Source organism: Zootoca vivipara, chromosome 10 (genome assembly GCF_965207765.1).
Source record: "Zootoca vivipara chromosome 10, rZooViv2.hap1.1, whole genome shotgun sequence".
NCBI lineage: Eukaryota > Metazoa > Chordata > Lepidosauria > Squamata > Lacertidae > Zootoca > Zootoca vivipara.
In genome coordinates this window covers 33,277,287-33,297,171 of record NC_142593.1, presented here as the reverse complement: position 1 = coordinate 33,297,171, position 19,885 = coordinate 33,277,287, and the positions used below count along the sequence as shown (strand labels likewise).

Sequence of the window (19,885 nt, the reverse complement as noted above, 5' to 3'; positions counted from 1 at the left end):
CCGGGCAGCGACCTCTAGCGGCGCTCTGCGCTGGGCAACAGCTGCACCCGGGCGACTGAAATGCCATGAAAAGTGCCGGGACAAGCTGAGGCAAAATCTGGAGTCGCCTCTGCTGCCAAGATGGGGTTGTGGCTTGGGAGGGAGAAGCTTTCAGCCAAAGTGTACTTCGTGCCCGTGCATTAGGACCACGCCGAGAGTCAGCCCATTCGCCCCTCTACCTCCGTAATTAGCAAAGCCCTTCTTCCCTTTCTGGGAATCCAGCCCTAGATAAGAAAGATGCAAGTTTGTGGTCATTTTCTAGCTGCAGGGCTGGCTTGGCTCAAGAAAGAGGCAGTGCAGTGCAGTGGTTAGTGTGTCAGATCAACCACAGACTGGGAGTCCAGAGTTCAAATCCACCCTGGGTGACCTTGGGCCACTCACTGCCTCTCAGCCTAATCTTCCCTCACAGTGTTATTGTGAGGATTAAAGGAGGGAAGGGAACCATGTATACCACCTTGAGTTATAAAGGTAAAACTGACCATTAGGTCCAGTCGTGACCAACTCTGGGGTTGCGGTGCTCATCTTGCTTTACTGGCCAATGGAGCTGGGGTACAGCTTCCAGGTCATGTGGCCAGCATGACAAAGCCGCTTCTGGCGAACCAGAGCAGCACACAGAAATGCCATTTATCTTCCCGCCAGAGCGGTACCTATTTAACTACTTGCACTTTGATATGCTTTCGAACTGCTAGGTCGACAGGAGCTGGGACCGAGCAACGGGAGCTCACCCCATCGCGGGGATTCGAACCTCCAACCTTCTGATCGGCAAGCCCTAGGCTCAGTGGTTTAACCCACAGTGCCACCCACGTCCCACCTTGAGATATAAATGTGATTAAATATTGTTGCTGCCGGTTGAAACTTGCTTCCAGTTCTTGCATTGAAGCGCCCTTGGGGGCAACAGATAGTTTATGAGATACAGGGCATAAGCTTAAGGCCAGCCCAGGCTGGACTTCATGAGAGGGTCAAGAATAGTCCAAAGAGGACCTGGAGGATTCTGCTGCAGTTGTCCGATTGTTACTGTTATTTGTGAAGAGACGTGGCAAAAGAATCTTTGTGCACTATTGAAGGTAGAGGTTAAATGACTGGGGGAGACCACTGTGCTCATGCGCTTATTTGCCTCACAGGGAGGAAGAGGGAGTTCAAATACAAGACATCCCATAATAAAGCTGGCTTCCCTGGTTTGAGGGACTCACAACTTGGTCAGTTTTAGGTTTGTGCCACTGAATTGCATAGCATTGCTACTAGCACGTAATTGCAGCCCTGGAGCACACACTGATGCAGCTGTGGAAGCATTTACGGAGAAAGGGGAATTAGCCTACTACACTATGTACTCAAAGTTAATATGGCTTAAATTATGATCAAATAATTGAAATGGGCATGGTTTCTCACATTATGACCCAATCAACCAACTATTATGATCAATGACCAGTATTCACACAAAGAACCACCCAAACCCATTTGTGTGTTCAAAGGCCCTTTCTAGAGTTGAAAGTAACCACTTATTTCTTTTGGCCACTGTTACAGCTATTCAAACAGGTTGGGCCGGTTTATGAAGCATTATCGAAAAAAGTAGTTAATTGCATTTAATCAAATGATGGTTTAACAAACAAATGACTACATGAAGCACAAGCAACAATAGCTCTATCATACCACTCTGTTTGCTTTACAAATAAACAAAAACAGTATCTTGTCTACTGTCAAGAGTTCAGCATTCTTGACTATATACCGAAGTTCTGCACCATAAATCAGTATTACTCCATGTCAAACTTTTCATCTGGAAGCAAGTTATGAAAATATTCCTGGTCACATAGATGGTGATGCATGGGAAACATGAATCTCAACAGGAGTTATCTCCTGCCTTGAGCAACTTAGCTAGCAGTAAGTGTATGACTCTTAGTCATTCCATTTACAATTAATTTACTTTTCTCCTTCCTACTCCATCTCAGTTTATCTTTATTAAATCTCACTCCGGTTTATCTATGCTTCTGATTTCTGTGAGACATTTCTGAAGCCATTTGGATAAGACTAAATAAGACTTTATTAGACTTAACATTCTAATAAAGAATCCTATCAGATATATAAGCATCCATTTCAATCAACGGGCTATTCAATTAGGTATCTTAGGGGGTCAATCAAGCAAACTATTAGTGTGGTTAGGACAGGGATGGGGAACCTGTAGCCCTCAGAGGATGTCCAATGATCAGGAATGTTGGAAGCTGTAGCCCCAAAACATTAAGAGGGTCAAAGTTTCCCCATTCCTAAGCTGGGACTTTGAAAATCAAAGGAGTGACACCAACATCATGCATCGCTATATAAAGTACTGGAAACAGACATGCCACTTAAATGTAACTTTTTTATTTTTAAAAGACTGCGTTTGTCTCTAAAAACGTATGTAGTAGATAAAATTGGTGACGGTTGTGGTTCAAAAAACAGGCCATTGTAGTTTATTTTCTTTAAATAAATATGCAAATTACGGAACTTCAAGTCCTGTATCTTTTCAGACAGTGAAAGCAGTATAAGATAAATGTATGACTTTAACAAGGACCCCTAGTGCTTGTTGGAAAGTAAGGTTATCATCACATTCCCACCACCCATCTGTTTAAGCAGTACACGGGAACCAAAATGGCCTGCTTGCAATTGTGCTCTTAACTCTCCATCCCAACTAAAATTGGCCCCCATTGAGAAAACAACTAAAGTTTTGGTGGTTGATTCATCCGACGATAGCACCAATGAAAGTTTACAGGCCTCCAGAAAAAAATGATACTTTCGCAAAATAAAACATAGTTTTTAAACACATTTCTCTGCAAGAAAACCTCAAATTAAGCTTTCAGATTGTTTGTGTGTTTTATAACTGTTGTTAAGCTGTAGTGCTGGAACAGTTAGTCCTGGTGAACTCTCAACCAGCATGCCGAGTCCATACACAAGCTTTCCCATTGACCCTGGAAACATCTTGGATTTCCTTCTCTCACTGAAACTACTTGGGTTGTATTTCACGACCATTTCTCTGTGTTACTGCACAATGGAGTGGGGGGGGGGGAGACTACTCCACCCCTAATGAAACCAGTCACCTGATCTTTCCCCACATTTCACTGCAAAGTCATAATTTTTAGAAGCAGTTTGAAGGTTTCCTATGAAAAGAATATAACGTCGTTGTGACCCAGGACTCGAGATTTATCTGGAGGCCACCTCATCTCATAGTTGAGCTAAGAATAACTCACCTTGAAACAGGCAATTAGGCTGTGTGTTAACTATATCAGGTTACTGGCACCAGAAGGCAAGGTTTCAGACTTACCTGTGAGCATTCTGTTTCTGCAGAGGTGGCATGAGCACCTACAAAAAAAAGGGAAGCTCTCATCTCAGGCTTCACCACAAGCAAGGATGGTAGCAAACACATGCTGTACAAGCTCCATTAGCAAGTAAGATACCAGAGTTACAGCCCTTCAGTAAAACTACAGATGACCAATAGACCACAGCACAATGGACAGCAAGATACTTCCAGAAGCTCTTTAACAGATGTATAGGTTCACATTTAGTTCTCTTCAGCCCTGCCTTCTAGGGAGAAAATCCATACACAGTGGTACCTCAGTTTAAGAACAGCCCTGTTTACGAACTATTCAGTTTACGAACTCCACAAAACCAGTAGTGTCCCGTTTGCAAACTACCTCGGTCTAAGAACGGAATCCAAATGGTCGAAGGGCACCGGCAGTGGGAGGCCTCATTAGGGAAAGCGTGCCTTGGTAAAAGAAGAGCTTTGATTTAAGAACGGACTTCCAGAACGGATTAAGTTCATAAACCTAGGTACCACTGTATTCCCCCCAATGTAATTAACGAAGAAAAGCATACCAGGAAGGGATACAAATGAAGATTTTCCTTATGGCTTGCAGTTCTAGTTTGAACAAGGTCTTTTTCAATGCAAACGACATCTGAAAAAAATCTTCCATATATAAAAAGCATGTTTTGCTTTTAGTTTGCTAACGTATAACTTGCTAACAGCAGTTGGTGCTGTGGTCTAAACCACTGAGCCTCTTGGGCTAGCCGATTGTAATCCATGTGACGGGGTGAGTTCCTGTTGCTTTGTCCTTAGCAGTTCGAAAGCATACCAGCGCGAGTAGATAAATAGGTACCACTGAGGTGGGAAGATAAACAGCATTTCCGTGCACTCTAGCATTTGTCAAGGTGTTCCGTTGTGCCAGAAGCCGTTTAGTCACACTGGCCACATGACCCGGGAAGCTGTCTGCGGAGAAACCCCAGTTCCCTCAGCCTGAAAGCGAGATGAGTGCTCCAACCCCATGGTCGAATTCGACTGGGAACCGTCTAGGGGTCCTTTACCTTTTTAACATAAGTATAGAAGACTAAAACAAGAACCCTAGCTAAAAGAGATGAGGACCTAGCTGGTACTATAACTTGCTAGGTAGTAACTGCTTCTTATTCAGTGATCATGTGCCTCCACCAGCGTAGAACAGAAGCTGAAATAGCCTCTTCAGTTGACTAAGCTTCTAGCATCTGGATTCTTTGCACTGAAAAATGTTAAAAGTGAAGAGGCTGCTTGCTGGTGTGAATGTTACAAGAGGAGATTCCATTTCTGAGCCTTTTCACCTTTAAAAAGGCACACATTTTTTCCCTGATAATGATGATATTCCTATTTTGGTAAAACAAGTATATTCAGGCTTTGAAGCACAATAACGTGGTACAGACCATATGTAAACGCCTTACATATTTGACAACATACTTATCCACCATTGAGCAATCCTGGCATCATTGTACAAAAGATACTTGTCATTTGGATTAGAAAGAGTTATGAATAATCAGAGCCCTTGGTTGACACACAGCTCCTATTCCTATGATGTGATGTGGGGGAGACATCAACCAACCATGTATTTAGCAAATACTCAACATGTGCTTTAATCAGTTGGAATAAATAATGTAGCCAAAGTCAGTGTTGATGTTAAAAAATTTATCCTTAGGATTTAAAGTTATTTTTAAAAAGGGAAATATATTCATCATAAGCAGCCTCAGATGCTATTTAAACATGATGTCATTTTCATACATGCTATTTAAACATGATGTCATTTTCACACACAGCACGAATTCTGTTGAAAAGCTGAGAATTGAACACGCATATAGTTTTCCAACATGAAATCAGGCCTTACTGACCACCAATGGTTCCATGTGAGAAATTTAAAATGGAAAACAACGCCATCTAATTTCACTGAAACTGCCATATTTCTTTCTATTTGAATAGCTGAGTATTCAATAAAGCAAGGAGAAAAAGATGAAGATACCTGAATTATCTGTCTGTGACCATATAATTGAGAGCCCAATGGGTTTGTATAAAGTCCAACTTTACACAATATAGGCAGAGATATTTTAACAGTTAAATTGCTCCTGATTAAAAAAAAACACCTTGTGGCAAAAAAGATAAATCCCAAAGGGTCTTTGTTCTTCAATCACCAGTATTTGCACCCTTCAAAAGGATACCTTGCCATTTTCCCCCTGCTTCAAAGCAATACCTTTTTTGGGGGGGGGGAGGTCTAGTGAAAAGAAGAGTCAAATGCAATGAACTCCCAGGTGAAGTTGTCCAGCAAAGGACATTGTTCAAGTGCCCTCTATAAACCATCAGTATTGTTCTTGTCCTGTGGAATGGGTTTTCTTGCCATGGTAGCAAACAGTGCATCCATCATCCCCAAGACTTCTAGTAATTCTTCTTGGAGATCAATCTCTTTTTCAATGAGATTTTGAAGTTCTAGAAATTGCCTGTCAATAACCGAGGACTGTCCAACCACAGGCCTGTAGATTTCTGCCAAGGAAGAGATACAAGTTTAAATGGAACTCCCCTGCTTAACATGTCTTATAAGCATAAAACGAGTTTCCAGCTGCACCTTTAAAAAGGCTAAAATTGTTTTATTGAAGACAGCAAGGTTTTGCAGGCTGGCATCTTGTATCAAATTAAAGAGGCAATGAGAATTTTAATAAATGCAATACAATTGCTATCATCATCCTGACGGTCATTGTTTATAATAAAAAAAGACAATGCTTTTTCAATAAAATCATTTCAATGAGGTCTAAAAGTGCTTTCAAAAATTGTTAAATTAACAGTTACCCTTATAACTGTTATAAGCAGATATTTGATTAATTTTGCTTTTTAAAATTAATTATTGTCAACACGTTTATAAAAATGCTTTGCTCAAGTTTCCAAACCAGCTGGCAACGCAAGTCACAACCAGCTTCCAATTAGTCTCTGTGGAAAACAAAAAAAGGACAGGACTAGCATAGAAGGCTTTCTATGAAAGGACTTAAATCCAGCCACAAGCAAAACTGTGTGTGTCAACTGTAAAAGGGTCAGCTTCTCACACAGGAAACTGCCCAGGTACTATGATCTCCATCAGACCATCAAGGTGCCTCAGCCACCCAGAGATCGGGCAGGTGGCAAGTAGACTCAGCATCTTTTCAATTGGAGCACCCTGTCTTTGGCCTTCTGCTCAAAGAAGGCCCCAGAGGCAACCACTTTTTACGTTCCAGGTGAATATCTTTAAATATACACAGGCCTTTTTTAAAAAAGAAGTTTAATTATTGGGTTGCATCCAGGGGCACAACAGCACAAGGACTTTCATGCAAGGGGATTTCCCCAGCCCCTCCTCTCCACTGCAGCCCTCTGAAGATGCACAAACTATGGATTCAAGGGCCCCCTTGAAATGCTATGGGATGAAAAGTGGTGCTTCAGTGGCAGCAAGGAAATAAAGATCAGGCACCTTGTACAAGGTGTCCCCACTTAGTTTCAGCCAATTTCCTCTTTCCTACTGCAGTGCCCCTTGCCTGACCCCGTGCCTTTTCCATCTTTCTTCTATAGTAGAATTCAGGGTGGCACGTGCAGCAATCAGACCATCTCTCATCCAGTCACTAACCAGATCCCGACCCACATCGTGCGCCTTCAGACCACAAACTTCTATTAAATTGGTTATCATGGTAGTGTAGAAAGTCTTGTACACAAAGCAAAGACCAAACCATACCAATACACAGCTAGTGCATCCTTCTTTGTGAATAGAAAAAAGGGAGTGTGTCTTGGGTTACCTGGGTATGAATCAATTCTGTTAGTACAGGTGAAACTCGGAAAATTAGAACATTGTCGAAAAGTGCATTTATTTCAGTAATGCAACTTTTTATTTTTTATTTTTATTTTAATTTTTACAAATGCTTTCTTTTGGAAATTCCACAGTAATAAAACAAATAGTTACAAAAATAAACATCGCTCTTACATTTCATTAATTACATTCCATTTATAATTGACCCGCCTAACAACAAATAATTACAATTACAACAAATAAAGGCTTGACATAGCTTGCTTTGCATGTCATGTATCTATCTCATATATTGGTTTCACCTTTTAAGTTGCATTACTGAAATAAATGCACTTTTCGACGATATTCTAATTTCCCGAGTTTCACCTGTATTGTCAGATATTAGTACTTACCTATAATCATTTCTGCAACATTTATCAGCACAGGAGCAAATCTTGCATCAGTCACGTGTCTGCAAGTTAATAGCCAGATGTTAGCGATTTTCACTATTGTAGAAGAAACACACCAAAGGCTATGTTCTCCGTCATATGGAGAAAGTGCTGTAGGGAGCTGGTGAGATGCCAGTGACAAATAGAGAACAACTGCCCGCCACCAAAGTTCCTTCCCTTCCATACTATTTCTGTTAACAAGAGAGGAAGTGAGGGACTTCTACCAATCATATTTGCCTCTCTTCTATGAACCAAGTATTCAAAATAATTTAGAATTAAGGATTATACCATTCTGACATCCATATTAAAGAATCACATACATGAAGGAGCTCCACCTCTAAACAGCTAGATAGTTGGGCTTTATGAAACCAGAGCTGATGCATGAAAAGGAGAAGAGAGCCACAACTTTCAGGCAAAGGGTTTCTTTTTAAGCAGCTTGCAAATGCAATGACATTTAAAAAGAAGAAACAGACGCCATGTGCCGGGCAGGAAAAGGAAGTCTAAAGAGTTATGGGGCTATAAAGTTGCTAAAAAGCAGGGGTAGCTAACACTATGAATTGCAGGTGCTGCAGAGACTCAGTGTTCCATCAGCCCCAGCTAGGATGGCCAATGGCCACGTCTGAATAGCTCCTCCAGCTCCTGACAGAGTAATTCTGACAGCTGCAGCAATCTCCAGCAAGATGTGAGAGCTAAAAGTAGAGGGGGCTGAATTGCGTGTGCTGATCTGACCTAACTTGCTGGCTCCCTGGCTGTAGGCACCTAGTTCAGATGTGTACATAGAAACTAAGCAGTGCTTTGCCAGTACTGGGTTCCTGTGACCATCCCACCCAAACCTTCACAAGCTGACCTTTCCTTTTTCCACTTTGACATGGCAGAACTGTCTGAAAGCCTTGCTGTAGAAAGCGGAGCACCCAGTGCCATTTCTCCCAATTTGTAGCACAATTTTTTGGCCCAGAAAACGCAATTACCGAGCAATTACCTTATCAAGAAAGAAAGGAGGACACTGAGCTGTTTTTCATCTCTCCCCGCGAGTGCGTTTTTCAAGGTTCCTCTGCGGTTTAATTCCTGCATGACCGTGACTATAACTTCAGGTGGTTTTTTCCTTGTGCTTCTAAAATCCTAGAAGCACAAAGCATTCAATAGCACAAGTCTGCAGCAGGGGGATTGCATGAACTTAAGCAATTTGAATCATTCCTTGTCCATAAAGAAAAGGGAATGCTTTCAGAAAGTATTTAAAATTCATTAATGGGACAGCTCATTGGGCTTCTAAGCCTCCAGTTCCTGTGTCAGTCCTTTAGCACCAAGGAGCTGCTCAAAGACCATCAAGTGAAACATCTATAACTCTGGCTTCTATTCCTAACCAAAGTAAGATGTTATTTCTACAAATAGAGCCCATGCCCAGAAGTGGTGATAAGAGTATGTAGATTTGGGGCATGTAGAGCTGAGGAATGTTTTTCAGCAAGAAGGACACATTTCTTTCTGGGCAACTTTCTGAGGGCTAGGTGAGGCCAGAGAGAAAAGTAGGAAGAGCAATGAAATGTTTGACTTGTGTATAGATTAGTTTTACACATACTCTCATTCCTCTCTCTCTCTGTCCAGGCATGTGGGGCATAATCAGGGTTCCAGGACACAATCTAGCAGGCAAATACACTCAAGGACACAGGAAAGCAGACCCAGTGAAGGATGTGGCTTGGGAAGAGTCCCAGGGCCAGATGGAGAGGTCTAGAGGGCCATCATCGGCCAGGCAGAAGGACCACTCCACCGTTACTCCAAGACTAGCACTTGTGAGTTTTGCTTTCTGGTATAAGTAAGTATATAAAATAGAAGAAAGCATGGCTCATCAAATATAAAAAGGCACAAGAGTATTTTAAGTTCATTAAGGCTCAGGAGTAAACCCTACACATCCATGCTTTAACTATGGGCTGTATCTCACTAAATTATTGACTGTACGGGATGACTACTGCAAACACAATGGAACAGCCTCTCCCTCTCCTCCCCTTATGTATCCCCAAATCTGATTCAGAGCTGGGGGGACCCCAGAGCAGAGGAAGGGCAAGTTCTGTTGTACTTGTGGAAGTCATTCTGCACACACAATTATTTAATTGTACACAGCCCTTTGAACAATAGAAGGTCTTTGTTTATGGATCAGATTCACTGGAAAGAGTTTTACAGTACAATAGTGTAACTGAAACAGAATCTAAAAGGTGACTCAAGTACTACTACCTTACCTGAAGGGCAGCATCAAGAGCCTTAGAAACCTGGAAACCTCTCAGGAGCTTATCATATTTCTTCAAATGGGTTTTTACAGGCTTACTGACAAAGAAATCCTCCTTAAAATGAAGGGAGAGACAATCCATGATAAAACCCACAAACCACCATTCCAACTACTTCAATATCACCTTTGTATTGTTTGCATAGTTTATCCTGCCATAGAAATGCAAACCTCGATACATTTTGTTCTTGCCAAGTTTATTTTCCCCTACACCCAGTACACTAAAAGTCTGATTCAGTATACAGCAGCTTCCTATGTTCCTCCAACTGATCGGTCAATGAAATGTTGCAGCCTAACTAATTTCCCCTTAAATCTTTGTTACTCAGTTATTGCACCTCTTTTGCTAGTAGAAAACAGGACTTGCTCTGTGGATCCTTTCGTTTCATACCTGCTTTGGGATGTAGTTCTTTCCTTTCACAAAGGTCCTATACGCAGGCCTTCTCCTCTGCTGAAGAAGCCCTCTTCCACCTTCATGCTTCCGATGTTTAACATTCAGTATTCCATTTGTCATGCCTACAACTAGAGATTCATCTTCAGGCTAAAAGGAGAAACAGGCTTGCTTAACCAGAAACTGTAACTCAGACACACATTTTTAGTTCTCTGTCTTTAGTTTAAAGCTTCCCATTTACAGCAAAGAAGAATTGCCTCGGATAATATTTATTTTATTAAGAGGATTTGTTTTTTAGCTGCCCTTCAGCAGTTAGGTATCAGGGCAGTATATAAAATAAGGCAACAATGGCTTCTAACATTCCATTCTGAGCAGAGGGCAATTGTGAAAAGACATCTTTGAAAGAATGGAATCAAGTTAAAACCTGGCCCTAATTACCTGGCCCAGGCTACATCCACGACACATATTTAAGGCACACTGCACTCTCATTCCATTTTAAAAGTCATAGCTTCCAAGCTGAAACTGACACGGGGACAAATAGAAGAAGAAGCCTTTATCACATACACAGCCTAACAAGATAATGACAAAAATCCACCAACAGCATACGAATCAATATGGCTAACCTGATTCAATACACCCATCCCTCTCACGCATGAAAACAATAACAAGGACCACCAAAGCCAACCACACATGAACAACCAACACCCTAGGCCAACCCCAACCTCTCTCACCACCAAAGGAACACAAACGAACAACAGAGAACCTGCACAAGTAACACTGACATCAAACCATACATATATTAAGTAAAATAGAAACATTGTCACCCGACCCCACCCCCACCCATCCCCTCCCTGTCCACCTCTCTCCCCCTTTTCTTCCTACCGTGTTTCTCATATTATAAGACATGTCTTATATTTAGTTTTTCCTCAAAAAAACACACTATGGCTTATTTTCAAGGGATGTCTTATTTTTTTCCTCCTCCTCCTGCCGCGGCCGGCATTGCTGCTGCGCCTATCACTATGTCTTATTTTCGGGGTATGGCTTATATTCCTTGAATGCTTAAAATCCTGCTATGGCTTATTTTATGGGTATGTCTTAAAATATGAGAAACAGGGTAATGTCTCAACAAATGAAACTGATTTGTAAAAACGATACATGGAAAACTACGAGAGACATTGCACGTACTTTTGTAAATCAAGAAATCTTTAATTTAAAAAAAGTCATAGCTTCCCTCCTGCAAAAAACCCTGAGTACTGTAGTCCATTTAAGGGCCTCCTAACACCTCTCAGCTACCTTAACAACAACTATAGCTCCAAGCATTCTTGGGGGTGGGAACAAGAGAGCTTTAAATGTATGATGGAGCTGTTACCCAGGTGAGGTTAAGCCCCACCAACTTCTTCTAGTCTAATAATGCAATCTTATGCATGTTTACTCAAAGCAAGTTCCACAGGGTTTATTTCAAGATAAGCATGCTGTCCAGTGCGTGAGGGATTGAAGTGATGGGCATTGGTGCCAACAGCCTTTAATTTGATGGTTCATGTACCTATTTACAATTCAGGCGATCTAAGATGGCATCGGACATCACCTCACTTGAAATCACCTGCCTGGTGCAAACAATATCCATATGAAAGAAAAACCTGGTGCAATATATTCCAGACAAGCCCCTTTCCGGGGGGGGGGGGGAATTCCACATTGCTTCCATACCATTATTGCAAGCACAACTGAAAGAAACCTCTTGGGGTGCCTGCCAATCCTACCATTCGATGAAGCAGCCAGTGCGCGACCTAGTGTGTGCCTAAGCTCAATTTTCAAATTGCCAGGTAGTCATCGCTTGCCAGGTGGTTTATTTTAGTACTTACTGCCAAGGCAAGGCTGAGAATGGATGCTGCATAGTTAAAGCTGTGGACGACCTCGTAGGAAGTTGTACTGTAAACCTTCACATGCCTACGAAGAGAAAACAAAAATACAGATTTCAGAGTACTCAATAGGTTAAATAATTCATGAAAATGTGACTTGCGCCCAGTTGCAGCAAAAATAAATAAAAAAGATGTGGCTAAACCCATATTTTCAAGTCATATCTTTTAGTGAAGGGGGGAAACCAGAAGTAGAGTAAGAATGCATGCAAGTCAATATTCTTGGAACACTGCTAAATTGTATACAGTGGAACCTCAGTTTATGAACACCTCGGTTTATGAATTTTCAGTTTATGAACGCCGCGGACCCATCTGGAACGGATTAATTCACTTTCCATTACTTTCAATGGGAAAGTTCACTTCAGTTTATGAACGCTTCAGTTTAAGTACTCTGTGGACCGTCTGGAACGGATTAATTCACTTTCCATTACTTTCAATGGGAAAGTTTGCTTCAGTTTATGAACGCTTCAGTTTATGAACAGACTTCCGGAACCAATTGTGTTCATAAACTAAGGTACCACTGTATTCAGCTCTACATTCTTTGGTCTGCTTGTTTATTGAATTTATATCCCACCATTCCTCCCAAGGGAGCCCAGGACAGCAAACAGATCCACAATTTAAAGACAAAAACAAAGCACAAACTTTCTGAGAACAATTACATGTAAAAACAAACAAAAACAAAACATTCCTCCATCCAGTGATCTTCGGGTTGCCAGGAGTAGAATTCCACCAAATTCATGGGTAAAAAGGAATTTTTCTGAAATTCCTTCTGAAAGCTAATCGTGATAGAGAAGGCACCTTTAACCAGTCACAAGACAAAACAGGAAACACACAGCTCTGTGTATGGAATTACACCTCTACACGGAAAGCTCTCTAGAAAAGCCAGTAAGAGAAACTGTGAAAAATACAAACCTGTCTAGTGAGCCGGAAAGCAGTCTCTGACCAGAGCTACTCAGACACAAACAGGTTACAGTCTTATGGTGATTTCTCAAGGACACTAGTAACTGTCCTCCTCTAAGGAAGTCCCAGACTTTAACATAACGACCACCTTTTAAAAAGAAAGGATTATTTGTACACAAATAGTAAACAAGGCATTTCATAGGCATGCCACAATTTTTCCTCTAGGCCAGGGTTTCCCAAACTTGGGTCTCCAGCTGTTTTGGGGACTACAACCCCCATCATCCCTGACCAATGGTCCTGCTAGCTGGGGATGATGGGTGGGGGATCTTGTGGCCCTCTAGATGTTACTGAACTACAACTGCCATCAACCCTAGCTAGCATGGCCACTGATCAGGGATGGTGGGAGCTGTAGCACAGCAATTTCTAGAGGGCTACATATTCCCCACCCCAATAAAACATCCCCTTACAGTAGGAAGCACTTGTCTCCCATACAGACTGCATTACACACAGAGACCTACCTACATTAGCAGCAGCAAAAGGAAAGACAAACATATCTCCCTCTGGCAATCCAAAGTCAACCTTGCATGTTTTTTTCTTAAAAGGATGATGGAAAACCAAGACTAAAAACAGCATTTCAATATACCCTTGAACAAAGAAAAAGTCTAAGAAGGCTTAGAAGCTGCAATCTAGCAAGCACAAGGCATCAGCCACAAACGGTGCATAACCTTACGGCAGTACACAAGGGTCTGCACCCTCTATCAATTACAAAGAGGGAATTCAATAAGAGAACCATTGCAGATAGAACTAGAAACAAGCTGTATGGTTGAAAGGAGGGAGGGAAGCTGCCCATTTGATGAAATACCTGCAGTCACAAGAAGACCTCCGGAAGGAAAGAGATTAACACTCTCAACCGGCTGCCCATGTTCTATTGTCATGACACTTTTTTCTGCACGTGCATCAAACACTTTCACAGTATGATCATATGAACCTAGAAGGCATCCCAGAAATAAGGAAAAAGAAGAGTTGTAACAGCTGACATCATGACTATAAGCCTACTATTTCAATGAGTCTGTACTGCATATGACATAGCTGGATGCAACCCCAAGATTTTTAACATACATAGAATAATGGGGTGTTATTCTAGGTGCAACTTTCCCCCCAGAACCAAAGCACAGTGTATTAATGAAACAGCCATGGGAGTAATATAAAACATCAATGATCAACACCCTTCCACACCAAATCACACTGAAAGCAGCTGCTCTGAAGGGACACACCACTTTACCCAAGCATGATTCCAGAAGTTACTGGTAGAGTCTAAAATAAATTGCTCAGTAAAAAGAGTGCAGCAAACACCTGTGGGGTTCGAATCGTGTTTTCATTTGATTTGTGATTTTAATCCAAAGTAGCCATTTAGTGACTCCTCTCTCATCACCCATAGTGTCTGGGCTGCAATATTTTTAAATGAGCCAACTACAATTATGTCTTCTTATGCAATGACTTCTACTTAGATCAAAAAAAGCAAGCGCAAGTGCAAAAAAATAATTCAGCTTAAGCAGAAAATCATTCTGCCAGAACAGAGTCACAAAAATTTGCAACAAAATATTAAGAAGGCATTAAATTAGAGAAGCAAATGGCAGTTACAGAGCAATAGGGAAAGCAAGCCCTCTATAGCAGGAATGGGAAACTCTTTCAGCATGAGGGTCATACTCTTTTCTGGGCAACCTCCCAAGAGCCAAATGCCAGTGGTGGGTGGGGCCAGGGGCTAAAGTGGGCAGAGCAATAAGTGTACCTTTGTGCAGAGCAGGCTAGTTGTCTCACATATACACCTCTCTATCCTCCCATCCAGGAAACTAGAGTGGCCATTATCAAAGTTCAAGGACATATTCCAGCCAGGCAAAAGCACTCACGGAGGGCATGAAATGGGGCTGGTGAGGGGTGTGGCCTGACCAGATCATGTGCTGGAGGGGGGCATAGGGAGAGAGAACCAAGAGCCAAATAGAGCATCATGAAGGGTTGCATTTGGTCTCCAGCCCTGTTTTATGGCAAAGCTGCAATATCTGTGTGCCCAGCAGTGACCTAGAGAAGTAGAAAGTGAACCACCCACCTGTTACAAAAAGATCAGCATTCAGTTTACTAGTACAGCCACATCTCACATAGTCTGTGTGCTCGTTGTAGGATAAGATTTCTGATGCGGATGAAATGTCCCACACCTTTGATGTGTAATCATCTGCTCCAGATACTATTCGGAATTTATCGGATAGAAAGCCCACAACATGTACTGCTCTAAAAAGCAAGATTCAAAATCCCCCAAATTAGCTCTTTGCAATGTTTGGTCACATACATGAATACATTTATATCCCACCTTTCCTCCAAGTTCAAGGAGGCATACATGGGTCTCCACTCCCCATTTTATCCTCAGAACAAGCCTGTGAGGTAGTTTACTACTGACAAATGTCTAGAGGACCTAGACACAAAAGCTTTAAAGGCAAATCCATGAATTGGAAATCCTGAGAATATTCTGCTGAGATGACCTTGGATGTGTGGTCTGGTGTGATGAATTCACCAGAAAGCAAAGTGAAATTTCCTGCTTTTGTACATTATTAAACAGAAAAGTAGACATACTAAAATGATCCACCTGGAATGGACTGAGGTGTGAGCCTGTTTCCTTAGGTGACTAGTATTCCAGAACAGCAGGACCATAACTGACAAAGCCTTGCCTGGATCTCTAGCAATCAAAGCTCTCAAGATGAAGGCACACAAAGCTCAAGTTGGCAGGAAGGTTCAAATGGGAAGTCATAAAATAAAAATTCAGTGCAAAATGCAGGCTACAAGCTTGATGCATCGTGATTACACAAAAAGCATTCATTAAATGCATTTTCAATACCCAATGATCTTGCAGAGTGTAAAACAAATCTTTGCAGAATGGACCTGTTTTAAGTAAAATGTGCTCTCTTACTTAGTATGGCCATCAAACTGTCGCAACGCTGCTCTCCCACTGGTATCAAAGAGTCGAATGATGCCCTCTTCGCTGCCAGCAACCAGCAACTTCCCATCATCTCGATATGTAGCACAGTATGCTACATCTTTGAAGCGAGAGAATGTTTTGATTGGTTCTTGAGAGTATCGACCATAAATGTGGATCTAGAACAAAATGTAATGTGTACATGGAGAGCATGACATACAGATGCAACTGAAATACCAGCTATCTCTTTTGCCCAATAGCAGTATTGTTGCTGGACTTCAGCCATTCATTCCATCTATTGTTAGCACAAGGCCCTTCATGGATGGAGAGGGGGAGATTTGGTACCTGTAGGCTCTGTGCACAGAAGTACATTGCTCTATGGAATTTGAGCATGAAGTGTCAAAAATGGATGACAATAAGGGGCAGGGTTTTCCATTAACGCAATGATAGCCCTGAAAATTTCATTCCCCACCCCCACCCCATTGGTCTGAATGGCAACCAGTTACTTTCACGGGAAAAAGTAAAAGTGCAACAACCAGTGGACTATTGGGTCTTGTGAACCACTTCCAGGCTATACATTTGATTTGATTTCAAACCATGCAAGTATCATTGTGATGTCAGGTGATTGACAAACAGGTGATCCCACCCACCTGTCAAATTGCAAAACCTTGCAAAGGGATAGGGAAGAGATAGCAAGCTAGTCCACCAGTCAAATCCAGTCCTCCACCCCTGCTCTAAGCCACAATTTACCATTACATCCAAACCAGGTCAGACAGAGATGATAACATCATCAAGAATTATAGTCTATAAATAAACTTTTGCTGCTTAAGTAATAATTTCCACCACCCCGATCCTTCCATTGCCAGACATGCTTTTCCTTCCAGCATATGTTCCATCCATTTTCAGTTTATTTTCTAAATAATGCACATATCCCAATGCCCCAAACAATCAGGTAATAATTATCTGTATACAACAAAAATCTCAACAGGGCTTTATAGAGGCAAACAGGATTGTAAAGGCCCTTTGCAGATAAAGACAGCACAGTCCTATGGTGTTACTTCCGCAGCTGCAACACAAGCAGATGCTTGTTCCATTGCAGCCAAAATAAGTGTGCAAGCAAACTTAGCAGAGCCCTGTATAATATGAGTACAAGAAGATGCTGTGAAAACCAGACTATATTTTAAACCTTACCCTTGATGAAGCTGTGACAGCATAGTTATATGGAGAAATTAGAGAAAAGTCTATTTTGTTCACTGCACCAAACTCCTTTATCTGAATAGGAGCCTAAAAAAATGGTAACATAATTAACATCACATTTTTAAGACAGCTCCTTTAACAGAATATTTACAAAAGTGCGAGAAAAGCACATCAAAATGTTAAAATATTTATTAGATTATGAACTTTTAAAAACCATTCGAACATGTACTAGGCTTTTAATCTTTAATCGATTATTTTATTCTTCTATTGGAAGCTGCCCAGAGTGGCTGGGGAAACCCAGCCAGATGGGCGGGATATAAATAATAAATTGTTGTTGTTGTTGATTTTAGTGCCATAACTGCTATATGGAATTGCATGTACAGGATTTCATCTGATTATTTAATTCATGTACTCTTGATTCTTGCATAGTTGTTTCTCTGTTTCACTATAACTGTTTTAAAAAGGTTTTACATTTCTCTTTGCATTCTGGTGTCATAACAAAGCAGTATAATTGTGGCAGAGGTACATCTATTTAAGAAAATCGTTCAAAATCATTCACCTATTTAAGAAAATCATTTTCAACATATTATCCTAATATAAGGAAGTACAGAACTCAAATGCAAAGTTTCCATGCATTCTCTTTCAATGTCCAAGTCAAATTAGTGAGATTGAAGCAATGTATTATTACCTTGAAATTCTTCCAGTACGAAGTATCCTTTGTTACTTTCTCACCAAGCTTCGGAAAAGACTGAACTTTAACAGGTCTGTAGTCAGTCATTTTATCTTAAGCAAAAGTTCTTCAAGTCGCAAAATATAATCTTCCAGCGTTGCAAATTTCATATGGCAAAAGTAGACCAGGCTTCTGAGGAGGGGAGAACAAGAGTACACAAAAACGCTGAAATCTATCTACAATGCTAAGCAAACATGTACTGCAAAGTTTAAAACAATTCACATACTATTTGTTACCCCTATGAACTAACCTACTCTCCCTCATTTTGACTGACATGACACATTTTAATCCTCATCTTAAACAAGTATTTTGTTTTGTTTATTATTTGGCAGTTTTTTGTATCTAAAGCAGACTAGAATAGCTATCCAAACACTTCTAACAGAACTCAGTATCAGTATTTTGCCTCAAAAACAAAACCTATATATTCTGAACGTGCAAAGCAACGAGTGGTTTCAAAACAACTCTGAACTGTCTTAAGTTTCTCCAGGATCACAGGATCTTGTGCAAAGCAATCACTAAACTGAACTGACATGAAGTCTAGGGAGTAAATGATCATAGGAGTATAGAAAGCTGCCTTATACTTAGTCAGACCACTGACATAGCTAGCCAAGTACTGTCCACAGTAACTGGCATCAGCTCTTCAGAATTTCAGACAGGGGACATTCCCAGCCCTACCTGAAGATGCCAGGGGTGGAATCAATAACCTTATGTTTCCATGCTCTACCAATGACCTACAGCCCTTTGATAAAACTACAGAAAAGCAAAAACTCAGAGCACTGCCATTTGAGTTTCTTAAGGGTGGTGGAGTGCAAGCAAAGTCAATATCAGCTCAATGCAAACAAAACTCTCAGTCAATGTCAGCTACAAACACCATAGTTAATAAGCATGTTTAGGACCACAGCTGACAAAGAACTTGATATACAAGACAGAAGGAAATTCCTGACTTCACAAACCAGGAATAGTCAATGTGTCGGGATACTCCAGGTATTGCTGGACTTCAGCTTCAATAATTACAATTCAGCAAAGCCAAAAGAGAAGTTTTTGGAGACATCCCCCCCCAAAAAAGGTAAGTGAGGTAGAGGTGGAGCAGAGAGAGAAAGAAACACATGACACAAGATTATAAAGTTATGTATAGCGTGGATAAAGTAGCTAGAACATTTTTCTGTCTCTTTCATAATATTAGGATCTTAGGATCACCAGATGAAACTGATCACCTGACGAAACTGGATTGGAGGTTCAGAATAGACCAAATTAAAGTACTTCTTTATGTGCTGAAGATGGTCACTAGTTCAGAAAGCTATCGATAGCAATGAGCCAGGATAGCTCAACAGAATGTCCACATTCAAAGGCAGTTTTCACTTAAATATCAGGATACTACCGGTAGCAACAGACAACTGTGGAGAGATGCTGCTGCCATTAATTCCTTGCCTGTAGGCTTCTCTGTCTTCGTTGAAAATAAGATACTGGACTAAATTTGGATCTCCTGAAGCTTTCCCTGAAATTGAGGGGCAGCTTCTTCAGCCTATTTCCTGCCTCTCCTACATGAAATAGGAGAGGCGGGGGGGGGGGAATCTGATGAATGCGCTCACTCTGCAGCGATGGCACAGAGGCTTTCCTCTGAGAGGAAAGTCACACACGCGTGTTTCCTGCGGGACAAGACCTCCAGGCTTTTAACCAAGGGACTAATCTTACCTCAGAATTTGAAGATTTCTTCCTCAGCGCTTTAGAGTCACGTTGCCGCCTATGGAGGCCGCCATCACCGCGCTCAAGCTTCCGGGTAGGATGTTTACGTCATGAGCAGTGCGCCGCCCCTGCCGCCAACAGCGGCGCGTTGTGTTCTACTCACGATCCCTGTCCTAGAGATACAGTAGGAAGAAAATAACACCATCTAAACTTCGGGTTCCTATCGGAAAGGTGCTGCCCGCGGGAAGTGGCACAAACATAACCCAGCGCAAGAGAGCCGCATGACGGTGCCCGCATTTC

At 41.5% G+C, this 19,885-nt stretch overlaps 1 protein-coding gene across 1 annotated transcript; it reads right to left on the bottom strand.

The window, feature by feature from the left end:
* Positions 1 to 4,975: 4,975 nt before the first annotated feature.
* UTP15 (UTP15 small subunit processome component) lies at positions 4,976 to 19,669 on the bottom strand. The gene is made up of 13 exons (XM_035100134.3): positions 19,595 to 19,669; positions 17,861 to 18,034; positions 17,167 to 17,259; positions 15,970 to 16,154; positions 15,118 to 15,296; positions 13,876 to 14,001; positions 13,026 to 13,161; positions 12,060 to 12,144; positions 10,201 to 10,350; positions 9,769 to 9,870; positions 8,520 to 8,659; positions 7,505 to 7,563; positions 4,976 to 5,833 (listed from the first exon to the last, which is right to left on the bottom strand). Exons 2-13 carry the CDS (start codon positions 17,948 to 17,950, stop codon positions 5,643 to 5,645), a joined length of 1,536 nt encoding a protein of 511 aa, XP_034956025.3. The 5' UTR covers positions 17,951 to 18,034; positions 19,595 to 19,669; the 3' UTR covers positions 4,976 to 5,642.
* Between the last annotated feature and the right edge of the window lie 216 nt (positions 19,670 to 19,885).